The sequence below is a fragment of the Rana temporaria genome, chromosome 2 (assembly GCF_905171775.1).
Source record: "Rana temporaria chromosome 2, aRanTem1.1, whole genome shotgun sequence".
NCBI lineage: Eukaryota > Metazoa > Chordata > Amphibia > Anura > Ranidae > Rana > Rana temporaria.
The window spans coordinates 36,234,963-36,253,254 of NC_053490.1; the positions used below are offsets into that span (position 1 = coordinate 36,234,963).

Consider the following 18,292-nt stretch of genomic DNA (forward strand, 5'->3'; position numbering starts at 1 on the left):
CAGCTGAGGACGCCGATGAGAAATGGGAGACTGAACAGCGGCTGCTGCCAAAAGCTGGCACATGCCCTGAGCAGGACCGGTCAGTACCCTCTGCTTGTTAGGAAATGCAGGCCTGGTGTCACCCCCCTGGCGGGGGTCACCTGGGGCGGACCGCACCCCCACGCCCCCATAGCAACACCACTGGCTTTCTGAACACCGTCTCTGGCTCCCAGCACTTCCCTTAGGCAAGCACAGACATATGGTATATGGAGGGCAGAAAGGAATGTCAGTCATCTTCCTCCGCATTCCTCGTCCCACTGCATGCCTTGGTCTGCCACATCCTTGGTAGAGAATCCTGTCCCCTTCCAGCATACTGCACAGAAGGACCTTTGCTCTATGAGGAAATTGTGGTCTTTCTGCAGAGGTTTAAACCCCCCCCCTGCCAAGTCAGAGCTACAAGTCTCTAACCAGCAGGGAGCATGGGCGTTTTCCTCTGCAGAGAAACTACTGCTTTCACAGAGAACAAGGGTCCCCTCTCTGCAGCAGGCAAGGGACAGACTTTTCGACTCAGGCTGTGGCCGCTTTCAAAAACGAGAACTAAGACTTTGCAGGCCCTTTTGTTTTTATCCGATTACCTTGGATGCTTATGCTGCAAGGTGTGCCGACTACGCAACCTGTTAAACTTACCATTACAGCTGTATTAAAGTGATTGGTTATTAGACAAAACATGGTAGTGATTAATACCACAGGCATAGAAAAGGTGCAATTAGTGGAAGCAGAGAATTACACTTTACATACAGAGGACATTGACGCCATGCCAGAGGAGCCGCTAAGATTGGTTAGAGAGCTGGGGCTTTTCTTGTGTCTGCCAATCTGAAAACTGCTTTCTGATGCCGAGTCTGTATCCCTGCCATCAGTCTAGAAGACATTACACAAAGAGTCACTAGACAATCACAACACAAGACAAAATGTCAGAGCATTACAGTGTGTACTGCCTACTTTTCAAAGTGCACCTGTCACTTATAAGTACCCTATAAACATAATGCTGCGAAGGAGGGTAGGGAAGGTAGACACTGTGCTTGGTTTTTCCAATCTGTAAAATATTTTGGAGGTGTCATGTTTAAAGAAAATCTGTCAGATGAACTTGTTTTTTGTTGTTTTTGACTACACACTTCCAAATCTAACACATGTCCATGTATTTTCTTCTTGGGGAGAGCCTACCAATCCCTAACATTTAAGGTTAGGTTAGCATTCAAACACAAGTGCTGACCACTACTGAACTCCCACAGGTTCTGTATTGGAGTCGCTATTCTAAATATATAGATATAGAGGATAGCGAGGTGTAACATAGCTCGGTGGTACAGGAGACAAAATACAAAAACTTGAAAAAAAAAAAAAAGCAAGCATAGCGCCCCACCCTCCGTCGCAAAATACAGAATATTCTCAAACTGAAAGCTTCAGATACTCAATTGACCAAGGCATATAAAGAAAGGCCGGCCATGATGTAGGCGAGAATCTCTTCTATAGGAATGGCCTCTATGAGTACCACCTAATAAGATGGTCGCCATGTTCCCTTTCCCAAATGGTCCTCACCGCATCCTTGGCACCAATATTTTACCTTCATGATGATACAATTATTGGTACCAGGGATGTGGCTGGGTATAATGTTTGGGTATCATGTGGGAACATATTTACAGACCAGTTTATTTAAATAGGCTTCCGAGGCATTTAAAAAAACATTGAATACAACCAATAGCAAGGGGGCAAGATGGGATAAGGCTGGAGGGGGTACAATAAGCAAGGCAAGAAGTGAAGGGCTTTCCTACTCTTTTTGAATGGAGAACCCTTTTTAAAGACTTTCTACTGCAACTATTTTACCTAAATGCAGTGGTATGTCATTACTATACTACGTACATTGCATTTTTCACTAGTATTTTCTTTTAAAAGGATTACTCAATCTCTCACTGATATTTCAGTTTCTGAAGCACCGACATTCTGAATTACTTGGTCAATTTCTATGGCTCCTGGCTTGTTGCCAACATTTTCCAATCCACATCTCTCCATTTACCCTTTAGCAAAACTTGAACCCAAAAAGTCACTGAAGAGACCCTCCCCTCCAGAACCTCCGGACCTAAACGTAACGGATCGGAGGAAGTCTAAATGTAAAACGGACATCCCATATAGCCATAATGTGTCCACCCACGTCCAGTGTGCAAACAAGGACACAACCTGAATGGGTACAGATTTAAAAAACTGACAACCATTCTATTCAGCAGGGCATCCGGTAATGGATCCCCTGCAGAACAAAGTCCATTTGAAAGGGCCCTTGTGTGTCAATCTGGTCCCAATTATCAAGAAAAAATGCAGTTGCAGTCACCCCCGTATAAACTAACATTAGCTTTATACAGTGTACAGCTCTAAGTTCTGGCAGCAGTACGGGGACTTCCTTTCCCATTCCCAAAATAATAAAATAGTCAGGCTGAGCGCTGCTCAACCATTCACAGAAATTTGTATCATAAATGAATACAAGACTTCTTCAACTGGCTCAGTTTTGTCTTGGGAATAGGAAGGGAAGTCTTCATACTGCTGCTAAAACACAGTGCTATATACTGTACGTAGCTAATGGATATAGTTTGTTTGGCCCAAACAAACTATTTAAAAGCAACAAAAAAAAACAGCGTTCGGCTTTAAAGGCAGGTTAATATATACACCTATACCGATTAGTCATAACATTATGACCATTGATGGGTAAAGTAGGTCTGCAGTGGTCTAAAGAAGGAAAAACTGGATCATGGCCAGCCAAGGCTCACTGATACTGATGCATGTGGGCAGCAAAGGTTGGCCTGTGTACTCTGATCCAATAGAAGAGCTACTGAAGATCAAACTGATGAAAATGTTAATGCTAGTTCCAAAGGAATGGTGTCAAGACAGACAATGAATCGTAGTTTGCTGCGTATGGAGCTGCATAGCCGCACACTGGTCAGGGTGTGCATGGTGACCCGTGTCCACAAACAAAAGCACCTACAACAGGCATCAGAACTGGACCACGAAGCAATGGAAGGTGGTGGCCTGGTCTAATGAATTTAAGAATAGTTTATGGAACAACCACCAGCTTGAGGTGTTGACTTGACCTTCAAATTCTCCAGATCTCAAACCAATTGAGCATCTGTGGGATGTGCTGAAAAAAACAAATCTGATCCATGGAGGCACCACCTTGCAGCTTACAGGACTTAAAAAAGGATCTGCTCATGACAGATACCACATCATACCTTAAAATGGTCTAGTGGAGTCCATGCCTCAATGGGTTATGGTGGGTGGTCATAATGTTCTGACTGATCAATCGAACAGGTACTAAAGTGAAATTTCAACAGCAAAAGTCCGACCCTTGTAGAATTAGATTGATTCAGAAAACCATCAGTGTATGCAATATACAAAATGTACAGCTTTACCATGAGGTGCCCATGCTTTTATTTCTGTAAAATGCCCAGTGGTAATTCGGCTCACATTTCTGCCAAACTGAAATATCAGCTAAGTGGATTGACCCTTTAACATCCTGTAAGATCTATTGTGCTTAGAATGCAGTGCGTTTCTCAGTAGTTAAGGGTGTTAAGGTTTTAAACATTGTTGTTTTACTCCAAGGCAACATGCAATACATGCAGACGTGTAAAGCGCATACAACAATGAAGGTTTTACAAACAGTGGTTAGCAAGCCCTTCATTCTCTTACATCAACAGTTTTACATACAATGAGAACAGGAGTGCAATGGCAGATCTGTCAAGGGAAATGGATACAAAAACAATGGCGACAGATGAATTTGACTTACAGACTCCTATAAACAAGTATAACAATTCATAAGCATCTTCATTCCACAATGATTATAAAAGTCTAAATTTTGATTTGCAAAAAAGGTAACATATGCAAAATTATATCTGTTTAGTTTACAGATATAACTGCATTCAAACAATAAAAATGATTGTAAAGAAAAAAAGTCCCTCAAGCCATTTCCGGTGGAACTGATCTGCATGGACAAAGATACACTATCTGCTTTAAAAATCAGAACTTGAAGGGGGAAAAAAAGAAAAAAAAAGACAGCAATGTTCACAGTGACCCATGACAGATTAGCTAGAACGGTTAGATAATCCATTTTGTTGTTCTAGGTACTGCAACACGTTGTTCTATGTTTTTCTACCAATTTTTATCCAGTTTAATAAACGTACTGTGATATAATTTGAGATTATATATATTTATTATCACATACATACACACACACTTTTCACATGGGAATGCTGGGCATACTTTTTGTCTCTTACCTGAAAGCAGCATGTAAATTGACTGTACTTTGACTTTATAGATTTACTGACTTGCTATGCATCTTAAACATTAGTTAGTAAACATTCAGTGTTCTAGCCAGGCAACTAGTATCTTAAAAAAAAAAAAAGGGGTGGGGATCTTGCATAGGGGCCAATATGTGACTATATCCGCCACACACTGCAATAAGATCTACTTCGGTCAAATATTTTTTCCTGATTAGATGCAGCAAACCTTTACATGTTTATTCTATGAAAATATTTAAAACCGTAAATAAATACGAATAAATAGTCCTCCCAAGGAGGAAGTCATACATAATTACAATAGATATATGCCAGCACAAACAGGTTTCATGACTTGCTCTTCCTCAGGGACAACATAATGGACATAGCAGTAATAGGCTTGGGATCAAACAGTTAAAACCATAGTGATGCATGCAAAGAGGTCTAAACCATCATGGTGGAAATGGTGGGGAACAGCAGCTCGGCCAATGCAGAGATCCCCCCCAGGTGCACTTGGACTAAAGCCTAGTACACACTAGTAGTTTTTTCGTTTAACCCAGCAGGGCTGAGATAACAAACTGACAGCTCTGGAAGGAGCCGCTGTACTAAGCATGCAAGGTTAGTACAGCGATTGCTCCTGCTGTGCTATTGTGTTCCGACAGGGGGACGGCTAACCCACCATAACACTTTAGACGGTGTTCTCAGCCCTTGGCTGAAACCACTGATTTACAGCTGGTCAGCAGATCTTTTTCGGTCATGCCCCATTGACAGAAGCCAGCTTCAATCTGACCAGCTGCAGTACACAGGCCAAATGTTGGCTGGTTTCTATTAACCGGCCGATGCCGCCCGACATTCAGTCCGTGTGTACTAGGCTTTAGAGCATCGTTTCTCAACTCCAGTCATCAAGGCGCCCCAACAGGTCATGTTTTCAGGCTTTCCATTATTTTGCACAGGTGATTAGATCAGTTTCACTGCCTTAGTAATTACCACAGCTGAAGGAAAACCTGAAAACATGACCTTTGTGGGCGTGGGAGTTGAGAAACACTGCTTTAGCACATACTCGGGTCCATCCGGCAGCACAGCCATCCGCCACCATACAAACTGGAAGGTGCCACTGGATGGACCCGAGTATGCTCTAAGGCGAAGCATTCCTAGAGGCTGTTCCCCACCATTCCCCCCCCCCCCCCATGATGGATCAGACCCCTTTGCGTGCATCACCGTGCTTTTACAAATTTGATCCCAGGTATCTATTATGTTGCCCTGGAGGAAGAACAAGTCTCAAAATACGTCAGGTAGTTGGGCTGGCATCCATCTACTGTAATTATGTATGCCTACCCCTGGGAAGAAGAACTAAAATATCGTCAGTAGCATTGTGTACAATCCATGTGATTTTGGTTCAAGTTGTTGAAAATATTCATACATTGTGGCCTGGATTGAGCATATCAGTTTTTTTTCTAATAAAGCTCTGTAAGCTTTTTTATATAAATACTTGTTGTTTGGTCTTGTGCCCATTAAGGCCCCTGTCACACGATAAACCATTTGTGGTGCCATTATATACTGTTCAAATTGTATGGGGGTCAGGCACCAATGTAGCTTCTGATAATTTTCTAGTATACAAAAGTGGTTAAGAGCTTTTAACATGAATGAGCATGTAATGTGCATTTAAACAGGCATTATGATTATATTTTGGAAGGGCAAAAAAATAAAAAGAATGCACACTTACGTCGTCATTAATGAAAGCCGGCACAGACTGGCTCAGTCGTTTTAGTGTTTCAGCATTTTGTGGAAAGGAGTTCACTGTAGGAGCCAAATGCAGAAAGTTATTCTTGACAAGGCCAAAATGTTACATGGTAAAGATCTTGTCTATGTTATGTGATCAATGTACACATGGATTTCTCTCATTGGACCCAATTTCTCTGTCTAAAAGAATGTATCTTGCTGGCTACAGCAACCCGCGTATGTTCTCTCATAGTAGGCGAAATTGAAAAGACACAAGTCCATCAAGTCCAACCCTTTCATGCTGGGGTTGCTTTAAAGACAAATAGGCCGTTCCCTTTGCTAAGGAATTTGCCCCAAAGCCCGGTGAAGGATTTGAAGCTCTAAGATGGGCATCCAATCATGTGCAAGAAAAAAAAAAAAAAATGAAAAAAATGGGAAACATCACTGCCATTTGCCTTCAGTAAACAAACCCCTTTGTATCAGAAGAACAAAAACACTTTTCATTCTTGCTGTCAAAGCCTAGATCAAGTAGTAGGAACAGGTATGCAGTCGGACCGAATTTGTACCAATGATCTCTATTTTCACAGCGTGTTCTTCACTTTCCGGTTACACCAGTTGTCCAGGATGTATAAATACAACTATGCAGTCCAAAAGGCGCCAGAGTTTAGACCAAGTACGCTCAATAATCAGCAGTCAGTAACAGAACTTGTCCAACACTCCTCCCTTCACATTTTCTGCAATACAAGTCTGTGAGAGACCACTCGTGCTAGGGGGTGTGGCTGTTACTCAGCTCAGCTAGCATAGACTGTTGCAATGCGTGGGCAGGAATAATTTCCACTGAGAAAAATAAAAATAAAATAAAACAGATCATTCATGTTGTGAATCTGTGGCTTCCTTATTTGTTGACAAGAGACAGAAAAAAAAAAAGGGGGGGGGGGGACAAGAAACCTTCCGAAAGGTCACAAAAAAGAAATTAAAAAAAAAAAGCTTTGGGCTAGAGCTGGGCTTAAAGGCTGCACACATTCACCAGATGCGGAAGGGGAAAACGGCAACTTTTATCCTTTTTACAAAGTGCGCAATTTCCAAATTCTAAACATTTATACTCGCCTAGGTGGATGCAGCATTGGTCCGATGCTGCAGCTGTCCCCGCCAGCTTTAAAATGAGAACTGGCAATAAAAGACTGCCGATTGCTAAGTTCTCTGGTCTGCTTAGAGCACTGCCCCTCCAGTGCTCAATGGGCTTTGGAAGGGGCAAGAGCGGCTGTCTCAGGCTCTCAGTAGAAAGTTGAGGCTGAACCAACTGGGAGTCAGGAATCTGGGTGGATCCCGACCATGTCCCTGTAGAGTCTGGATGGGCTCTGACGTCAGCCAGTAGCAGCCTTTAGCCTGCTGTTGGCGGAATCGGGATCACAGGAGTCGAGAACCGAGTGCACTCCTGTGACCCACAGGAAGGGTAGGACCAAAAGAGCTTTGGCAATAGTCTCCTTTAAAGGTTTTTAAACTTTTTATAATCTTCATTTTTTTTTTTCACAAACGAACATTTAACACTGGTGTCAGAGCAAGAGTTTTCTCCCAAGAAGCTGTTAAACTTCCGACTGTCTCTCAAACCGAAAAAACGGAGTAGGCGAATAAGGAGACTCTTCTAAGGCTGGGTATAGATGGGTCTTTTTTTTGGATCAGCCAGCAGGCGGATCGAAGGAGGCAAAGGACGCCCACTGCGCTATTGTATTCTGACAGTGGGAGTCCTCCATTGTCAAAATGCATTGATCAGCACTGCAGCCATAGATTGTATGAAAATTTTCCAACTATCCTGTTTGACAGAAGAGCGGGAGACTGCCATAGATGGATTTCAAGTTTGGCCGGTCCCTGTTGAACTAAATGGAGGTTTGGCTGGGATTGCATCTTAAAATTTACATTTCATTGAACAGCAGAACACACACACACATACAAGCAATTACGTACCTGGTATATCTTCTGTTGGACTGCTTGAATTTAATTGATCTGTCCAGGAAAGAGTATAGGAGTAAGAAAAACACCACAAATCATAGCAGAACTCCAGGCAAACAGTTGGATATACAGCTGAAATACAGGTATGTAGTTTTCTCTGCCAAAGGATTTGCACTCCCAAACTTGTGATTTACCCTCACCTGATACACACAGCCAGGTAAGGTGACACCACTGAATCTAAATCTCAGCTGCCCGTGTCACCTCTTCCCCTTCAGGCTGCTCATAGGATAAAATAAGCATAATCTTTTCGGTCCAATGAGCACAAGGGTGATCTGCCAAGTAGTAATGTAACCCTCCTGGCTGTAGACAGTAGCAGAAGTGTATAAGGTCAAGGCTAGATGTAAAGAATCCTTTGGCAGGTAAGACAGTGAATATATATGTATTTCAACTGTATTTAGCCGTTTCCGTAGAATTCCATTTCAACCCAAAACTGCATGGAAAGAAAATGTTGGATTAAATTAGAAGGAATGGACACGGACACGTTAGCACATATCCACAGCCTAACACCAGACACAAATACATTCTACAATTAGGACTTAAAAAAAATAAAAAAAAAGTGAGCTTTGGTGAGACATTAAAATGTCACAAATATGTATGAAAAAATATTTTAAAAAGTTCTGTGCGGGAGGGGGAAGATTTTAACCATCAACTTGCTAATTAAACCGCTAAATAAATCCAGAGGTGAAATGCGTAAATAGGGGCAGATTTTTATGTTTTGCATTTCCACCCACAGCCAGAAATGTACATGGTTCTGCCACATGGAAAAGCCAGCTTGGAGACTTGATCTTTCTTAACTGCAATTAAGCAATACCTTCGGGTCACGTCCCTGCCCTCATCTTATGATTGGACAGTGAGGGCACAGGTCCAAGTCAAAATCAGGTACTGACGCATTACATTGAAAATACACTATTGATTAACTCGTAACTGCATTTTTTTTTAATACCTGCCTGAAAATCAGCTTTGAACAAAAACACACCAACCACTAAGCCTTTAGCATCCCCGTCTTGGCAGTACAGAGAGTGTAGTTTGTACATGGAACCCTATAAGTCAGGGCTGTGTCCTGATCTCTGCTACTGGTTGGTGGACCATAATGAAGGCTATGCCGTCTACTCTTGATCGTGAGGCAATGTATTCATACATATTTGTGATCATTAAAATGGTTTAAAATGTTTTAGTGACTACGTGATGACAACAATACTAGATTTTCCTTGGCATCTGGAAAAAACTTACATATTTTCTCTTTAGATAGCTTTCTTCAAATATGCAATCCAAACTATAAGGATATACAAACTTACCTGGCCAATTGCTACAATAATAAGCCGGGGATAAAGGAATATATTACATTACAATGTAAACAATTTGTAGCAGGTATAGAATTGTTCTACTTTGGGAATTTCTCTTGGTAGAAAGATAAGAGCAAGGTACACTTTACTGGGGTGGCTTTAGAAGAGCCATAATTTCCAAAAGGTCAAAATACCTTCCAAATTGTATGGGCTGTAATGCTAATTGACATACTTACTGCTATTCTTCACCATAAGGAATAGAAGGATATATACATCACCAATAGAGAAAAACTGATCTCACATTTTCTCAGTCTGTGGGAAAACGTATCTCGCATTTTCTCTGTGCATTCTTACCAACTCTTAAATGGACCTTAGCTAGAGCCATTTTTTTTAGTGCAACTGGAAATTCTGCTCATCAAAATTTTTCATCTCTCTATATCCATCTATCTCACGCTATAGCGCAACCGGATTCCTTACTTAAACCATTTCAAGCTCTCACACTAGGCAGTTGATTAAGAATCAAAAAGTGCCACGCAGTCAATCAATCAGGCATCATATTTTTTAGGAGACACATTTTGTTGGCTGCTACAGTTTAAAACACTGCACAAAAAAAACAAAAAAAATGTGTTCATATACCAAGATGCTGTCAACATCGGTGGCACGGATTTCCGAAAAAGTGGAGCAAACAAAACTGTGAAAACACTGGAGTGGTTATAAATTACAGTCAATCGCAGTAATTTAGTCCGTTTGAAGGATGAAACCTGAAAGACTACAACTGCCTTGCATTTGGTTCAGTTTGCTAAATTTTTCAAAGACCAGCCTGTGACATGGGAAGCAGTGGAGCTGGCACATGGGGTTCAGCTATACACAGCTAGGACCCGATACATCTCAAAGACATTTGGTTAGAAACAAGATCAGCCTTACACACCAATGCAAAAAAAAAATCAGAGCTTTTTACCAGTAATTGCAGGTCAAGCATATCTGTAGCCGGATTAGAGCCGGACCAGTGTGACACGAGGCCAAGTTGCTGCCCCTGTCAAGTTATACAGCAGCAGCCCAAGTTCAACTGAACCATATGTGATACTTTGAGTACACATGAGAATGCTTAACAGAAAGCAATATAAATATGAATGGATTGACTCAACCAACAAATTCTCATGTATAGTGTAGATCAGCCTTTCTCAACCAGTGTGCCTGCCGAACTGCTTCAAAAGTGAAAGTAAAGTGCAGAGGAGTGTGCTGTGCTCTCTGCTTCTCCCTAGAGTGCAGTACCTGGCTGAATGAGGAATCTGGAAAGGTACAGAACTAGAAGCTAGATTCATTTTAAAATGGCTTTATACATGTGCCTGTGTGTGTGTGTGCACATGTGAGTGTCTGTCTATGTGTGTGTGCGCATGTGTATGTATGTGTGTAAGCATGTTTCTGTATGTATGTGTGTTTTAATCCCCCACTGCTGTTCCTCTGAAAAGCAATCCATGCACAGATCGCTTTTCAGAGGCATTTGACAGGCAGTAAAGAGGAATTATGTTGCCTCTTTACCACCTGTTTTAAGCCCGTAAATTCAGCATCACTACACTGCAACCGTGCAATGCACACAGTTGCAGGGTAGTTGCAGTGCAGCCCCATTCACCCTGGGTATACCTCCAGTTGCAGCCACAGCATGTGAACACCCTCAGCTGCTGCCTCTGCAGCTAAAGGTGGAGAAGTTGAGGGTGGTAAAAACAGCTCAACCATGTGGTTTTACTGCCCCTATGACATGTGAACAAGCCCTGTGTAGCTGCATGTAGGGCAGTCCATTAATTTCCGTACCCACAAAAATGCAGGCAAACAAGTCGCCAACCTTTTTTTTTTTAAAGTGCACTGCAGCAAAGGCACCCCACGTTTTCCAATGTGTGGGGGTATCATTATGAATTAATGGTACCCCTAAAGAGCAGAGCATTTGTCTGTGTCAGGAATGTGCGTGATTTTGCGCGTGTTCTGCGACACACCGTAATGTGAACCAAGCCTTGAACTGGGGTGCCTCAAGACTGAAAATACTTTTTAAGGGTACCCCGACTGGAAAAAGGTTGAGAAACACTGGTGTAGATACAAGGTGTGGTTTAACTGAACCCAGCTTGTAGTGGCAACTATGGCTCACTCATCCAGAAATGTAACATTATAAAGAGCCAAGCTGTAATGCATGCCTATGTAAATAAACAAAATACTTCACATCGACACCACATACCTCACAACAAGAAACAAGAGAAGACAAAAAGTTGTTTAGGACAGCCATGCATTTCAAAAAATGGCAATACAGACATTTTCTCAGTGACTGTGTATAGGACTTCTACATAACAAAATTTTCAGTCCAAGACTCAACCTTCCCATCTGTGTAAGCAGCAATATGGGGGCTCAACGATGAGGGTATGAGAATGGGTCCCCAAACTGCTGAGCCTAACACTAGCGTGGAGACATTAACTTGCCAAGTCCAAAGACATGCGAGTAACATGGGTCAGAAACTGGACCTGGATTTCTTGTTTTGAGTGCACAGGAAACCGCAGCAAAACAGGTTGTAGCCATATCACCAAATTGTGGTGTGCAGTTTTTATATAAAAATATATTATATTATATGGGATTAATTTTCTTTTGGTTTATTATTTCTGATCTAATCATTTGTAAAGTATAACCAAGCAATTGACATCTTTTGAATTCATATCCAATAGGACTAGTGATGAGGATTTTGATGGGGAACTAAAAGGACATACTGGACAATACTTAAAAAAAAAAAAAAAAAAAAGTTAAGAACCCCAGATGGCACTTTGGAACCAAAGGCAAAGATTGAGCTTGCTTCCCAATAGGGGAGTAAAGCTAAACCAACATCCTCCTCTGTACGTGAACCCAGTTTGGACAGATTTCCATTTTAGTCAGCAGTTTAAACACACCAGCAACAAACTGTTTAAAAAGATAATTAAAAAGTACTTGGTGAAACCACAGACCTAAGCTACAAATGACAAAGCTTAAACCTGACCATTTAGATTGAATGTACTGCAGTACAACTGAGAAAATGTCTTATGCTCATAGAACACATCTTAACATGCATAATGTTATATTTTAGTCATAAGGGATGGGACCAGAGCCTTTGTCATCTACAGCCCAAAAAGTGATGAGTGACTGAGAATTTATGATAAATGCTTAGAGCAAATGCCTCTGGTACCATCAAAATGCGTAGTGCCAGGTCATCCATGGGACTCCTGGTCTTCTACGGAGGGTTAGTGTTATGGAGCAGAGGGCGTTTAAAGCATGTTAGCTAGTTTAGTATGGCCTTAAGAGGTAGCAGACATGCTACATCCTCACTTGTACTTGTGGGGGACACCTCCTGTACAGCTTTGGAGTTGAGCATTTTAGCTTCGCTCCTTTTCAGTGCACGCAATATGGGGTTAGATTCGTCCATACCTGTCATAAAACAAAGTAGGTGAGCACCATACAAAATGTAAACAGGTAAAACACTCAGGATGCTCATGGTATCTGCAATGAGGACCAGTTATAAAGAGTACTAAAAAAAATGAAGTGGTCTTGCCCCAGCAGAAAGGCAGTTTTACATTTTTAAATTTTCAAAACTGTAGGAAAAAGAAAATTAGACATTTACTTTCATGTGATGAACACCACCAATATTTTTCTGAAATACTCTTCATAAATGAAACCATAGCTAGAAGCAAAACCATCTAAGACACTAAAAGGAGGTTTCCACCTTCAGACAACTTTTATTTGCAAGTTTGTGGCATTACCCATATTCCTGTTGCATCACTAGTCTTTTGGGAGGTGGGGGGCTACTTAATTGTAAAGCCTATAGATACATTAGCTATATACCAAATTATAACAAAACAAATGCAATGTGATTGACTAAGGGTCCTTCGAATTGAAATTTTTAATTTTAAAATGACCTGTAAGAAAAATAAAAAGCCTCTAAACAAAAAAAAATAAAAGAGAAATCCACAAATAACTTGTCTGAAGGCGGAAGAGAACTGCAAACTACATTTTAGGTTTCACTTTCCTAAAATAACATTGATGCAATATATACTGTAGAGCTAGGCTGTAAGAATTAAGATAAGAACCTACATCCATCGATGTCGACATCAGAAGCAATATATCCGCCAAGTTCAAAATCCATACTTTTGGACATTTCTCTTCGATACGGAACTTCAAGATATAGCTCCAGTGTACTTTTACGCAAAGAGTTGCCCTTTTCTTTCATGGGTGAACTGTGTCGCATATCTGTGAAAGGTGAATCTGTCTTGGAAGGAGATTCTTGGATGGTTTCATATTGGAGAGATTGTACATTTTCTTGCACGGATGCTTCTTTTCCTTTAGGAGACATTTCAGAAACTGTGCTTTCTGACACAATGTGTTCACTAAATCTTTGCTGTGATTCCTCTGAAGTCACATGATTAGAAGGCACATTTTCCATGAATGGCTCTTCCTCATCATTAACGTCCTCTTTTTGATCTTTTTCTGAGCTTTTAGCATGGTACATTTTTGTCGGCGCCGAAGCCTTCCCAATTGTTTCTCCAATTTCCTGTTCTAAAATATCCGGAGCTTGAGAAACAGAGGTTACACTTTCATGCATCACCAAATCTTCTTTAGCTGGCAATGTCTGAAGAGAACCTGAAACTGGTTTGGTTGCAGTTAAATCTCTAGACTCGTCATACAATTTTTTTAGTCCTTCATCAAAGTGATTAAATGGCGCTCTGGGCACAACTTTTGGAATTTCAATTTTCTCTACGATTTCTTTTTTTTCTGCTGGAGTAAGGTCATTATCTTTTGCGATGGAAGTCTCAGTTTCTGCGTCAAGATTAACACTGTGTTTACCCGTGGCTTCATTACCAACATTCATCTTGGTTGATGAGAGATTTATTACAATAGGCTGTTGGAATGATGAACTTCTTTCCTTACTTGAAGCTCTTTGAACATTGCTTTTAATCTTGCTTGAAGAAACTGTCAAGACTTTGCTAAAGTTTTCTTCAGGACTTTGTATGTTCATAAATTCATTCTGACTTAGCTTAACTTCTGAAACAGGTGCCAACGATTCATTATACAGTTTTTGCAGTCCCCTATTGAAGTCAGCAGAATGCTTTGGTGGTGGAATTCGAGTTCTTTCAACAGTCTCATAAACGTGTTCACCATTATCAACTTGTGTCTGGACATTTTTTAAATTATCCTTCCCATTAGAGTTTTTTAGAAAATGAAAAGCCTCAGTGCCTACGGGAGAATTTTCATCCAACCCAATTTGTTTCACAAGAGTCTGCCTTCGTTCACACTCTTCATGAGCCATTCCTTCCCCATTTTTATTAACTGCCAAGTTTTGATTTTCTACATCCCTAGCTGCCATTTCATCATTTTTCGGTTTATACTTAAAATTAACTGAGGTGGTCCCTTCCAATGATTTATCAGAAAACTCATTTCTTAACTTTTGCAACCTCAGACTAAATTCATTCACCTTTTCTGTTCTTTGTGCAGATTTAACTACAACTTCAGAAACTTCTTTTTTATGGTCAGGGACTTCAAATGAGGATTTTGACTTGGTCTGAGCCTTAGATACTGAAGTAAATTCTATTGGGTTGCAGTCTTGAAAGACAGAAATTTTTTCCTGTGCTTCTACAGAATTCCTTAAACTATTATCACTACTTTTTTGCTTAGTGAATGTACTCAAAAGAGGAGGAGTCTTGTTTTTATGATCATGCACATCTTTGACTGGCTGAACCTGATAAGTGTCTATTGTGTCTTCTCGAATATCCTCTAAACTTTGGGATTCTAGCTTAGATTTTATTCTGGCTACAAAGGATACCTTGCTTAAATCAGGATTAGACCTAAACTGCCTGTTTTTAGCATCAGAGAGTGCCCTATCATTTGGGTTAGCCTTATGGTCTACATTCCAGAAGCTTCTTAAGTTCTGAAATGTGGTTGATTTGTGTCTGTCTTTTAGGTTGTCATTAGTACTTTCACTTAGGGACACACTTCTACTTGGAGGATTTTTATCAGTACTGGTGTTCTGTTCTTTTTCAAAAAAAGAATGAAATGTATGTCTCTTTTTGAATTTTGATCTAGATTCTGCTAGAGCTGACACTTCTTCTGCATCTAAACTGCCATTTTTTACCAAAGAACCATCTAACTGTTTAGCATTCACCACTTCTTTATTTTTCTCATTTTCCCAGAATGACTTTAGTTGATCAACAGGCAACAATGCATGCTCTTCCTCCTCTTCCACCATTACCCTTTTAAAAGTCACAAGGCTTGGGCTGCTCCGATCATCACTCTCAATTAAACTTCTCTGTGGAGTAATGGATCTCTCACTTGGACTTAGCATTTGTTTGCTGCTGCTCAGAGAGGTCTTAGCTGCAGGCAGGGCTGACTTGTCACCTTCCCAAAGCTGTTTTATATCACTAACTTTTCTTTGATGAACATTAAAATTTACAGTGTCGTCACTTGGAGGAACTTCTAATATTTTTATATATTCTACGTTCTCAGGCTGTGAGCCATCTAGTGGTCTATTCTCTGTATCCATTTCGAGAGTTTCTGCCTCAACCACTCTTTGAATTTGAGGTTCCTCCTTCAAAAAGTTAGATTCCTTTTCACCCTCAAACACCTCTTTTCCTACTTCCTTAAGCTGTGGATCAGTTTGCGTATAGTCTGCTGCTTGGTTAGACATTGTGCCAGCTTCACCTTTACTTTTCCCCAAGTCCAAGGAATTTTCAACAGGATACATTTTTGCAGGCGGAACAGATTCTTCTTCCATTACATGGACCGGTGTAAGCAAATCAACATTTCCAGTTTCTGACGGATCATGATTAGTGCTGTCTGTACTGCTCAACGATAACCTTGGCTTTCTAACGTCAGGAATTTCTTGATTGGGGGAGACTGGTTTGTCAGATCCACCTCCACTCATACCATATTCCAGACAATTATCAGCTTCTAGATTTAAATTAATCAGCCTTGGTGGAGAGACATTTTCCTTGCTGGTTTGTGTCAAGAGTTCATTATTTATACCAGACTGGTCATCATCAGTATCTGTGCTGCTTAATGATAGCCTTGGCTTCTTAACTGTAGAAATTTCCTGACTGGGTGAAGAGGTCTTGCCAGATCCACCTCCACTCGTACCATATTCCAGACAATTATCAGCTTCTAGATTTAAATTAATCAGCCTTGGTGGAGAGACATTTTCCTTGCTGGTTTGTGTCAAGAGTTCATCATTATTTATACCAGACTGGTCATCGTCAGTATCTGTGCTGCTTAATGATAGCCTTGGCTTCTTAACTGTAGAAATTTCCTGACTGGGTGAAGAGGTTTTGCCAGATTCACCTCCACTCGTACCATATTCCAGACAATTATCAGCTTCTAGATTTAAATTAATCAGCCTTGGTGGAGAGACATTTTCCTTGCTGGTTTGTGTCAAGAGTTCATTATTTATACCAGACTGGTCATCATCAGTATCTGTGCTGCTTAATGATAGCCTTGGCTTCTTAACTGTAGAAATTTCCTGACTGGGTGAAGAGGTTTTGCCAGATTCACCTCCACTCGTACCATATTCCAGACAATTATCAGCTTCTAGATTTAAATTAATCAGCCTTGGTGGAGAGACATTTTCCTTGCTGGTTTGTGTCAAGAGTTCATCATTATTTATACCAGACTGGTCATCGTCAGTATCTGTGCTGCTTAATGATAGCCTTGGCTTCTTAACTGTAGAAATTTCCTGACTGGGTGAAGAGGTCTTGCCAGATCCACCTCCACTCGTACCATATTCCAGACAATTATCAGCTTCTAGATTTAAATTAATCAGCCTTGGTGGAGAGACATTTTCCTTGCTGGTTTGTGTCAAGAGTTCATCATTATTTATACCAGACTGGTCATCGTCAGTATCTGTGCTGCTTAATGATAGCCTTGGCTTCTTAACTGTAGAAATTTCCTGACTGGGTGAAGAGGTTTTGCCAGATTCACCTCCACTCGTACCATATTCCAGACAATTATCAGCTTCTAGATTTGAATTCATCACTCTTGGCGGGAAGGCATTTTCTATGCTGTTGGCTTGTGTCAAAGGTTGACCATTCTTTATATCTAACTGGTCATCATTGATATCTGTGCTGCTTGACAGCCTTGGCTCCTTAATTTCAGAAACTTCCTGACTGGGCAAGAATGTCTTGCCAGATCCACTGCCACTCTTACCAAATTCCAACCAATTTCCAGCTTCTAAATTTGAATTATTCACTCTTGGTGGGGAGGCAATTTCTATGCTGTTGGCTTTTGTCAATAATTCATCATTTATATCAGATTGGTCATTATTGGTATCTGTGCTGCTTAAAGATGATCTTGAATGAGGTTTCTCAACCATTTCAGGTATCTGATGATTAGCCATGAACTCCGTAGCTACAGGTATTCGGTTCTCCGTTAATGTAACTTTGGGTACCTCAGTACCGTAACCCTCTTTGCCCACTTCAGAAATATCCAGGTATTTTGCTTCTTGACATTGTCCATTATCTTGCATAGCATTTGCTTCTTGAGTCGATATTTTGCCAGATCCCCCCCCTCCGTTACCATATTGTACGGGACTTCCATTTTCATAACTGAACTCTATATGCCCAGATGGAACACCATTATCTTCTACAAGGCCGACTGCTGCAGGGAGTTTAACATTTGGTATATCTGAATAATCGCCACTTTGCATACCTAAAATGGACAACCTTGACTTTTGTTTCTCAGCAGTATTGGGACTCTCTAGGTAAGATGTCGGTTCAGATACCGTTTTTAAGTTCTTTTCATTGGGTCCAGATTCCTTTTTATTTCCACCTGCCTGAATAAGTATTTGTGAAGAAGTCCCTTTTGATGGCTGTAGCATACCTACAGGAGGCGGTGGGTTGTCCCCTATCTCAGAACTTCTGCTAAACCAATCTAGAACTTTACTTATGGATTGATCTTGTGCCTTCATGACCATAAACTCATATTTATCATTTTTGGATGAGGACACAT

General features: G+C 40.8%; 1 protein-coding gene across 14 annotated transcripts in view; it reads right to left on the bottom strand.

Annotated features, from left to right (window-relative positions):
- The window catches only part of SYTL2 (synaptotagmin like 2), a 164,302-nt gene that overhangs the window by 28,717 nt on the left and 117,293 nt on the right, over positions 1-18,292 (bottom strand). For 9 of the 14 annotated variants that reach the window (XM_040340069.1, XM_040340066.1, XM_040340072.1 and 6 more), the window contains 5 exons: positions 12,632-12,730; positions 7,971-8,009; positions 6,013-6,086; positions 3,706-3,750; positions 778-897 (listed from right to left, as the gene is read on the bottom strand). In XM_040340069.1, the coding sequence (XP_040196003.1) occupies positions 778-897; positions 3,706-3,750; positions 6,013-6,086; positions 7,971-8,009; positions 12,632-12,730 (377 nt within the window). Of the gene's footprint in view, positions 1-777; positions 898-3,705; positions 3,751-6,012; positions 6,087-7,970; positions 8,010-12,631; positions 12,731-13,393; positions 18,286-18,292 lie in introns of those variants that run through there. The other 5 variants (XM_040340070.1, XM_040340075.1, XM_040340063.1 and 2 more) reach the window with 4 other exon arrangements.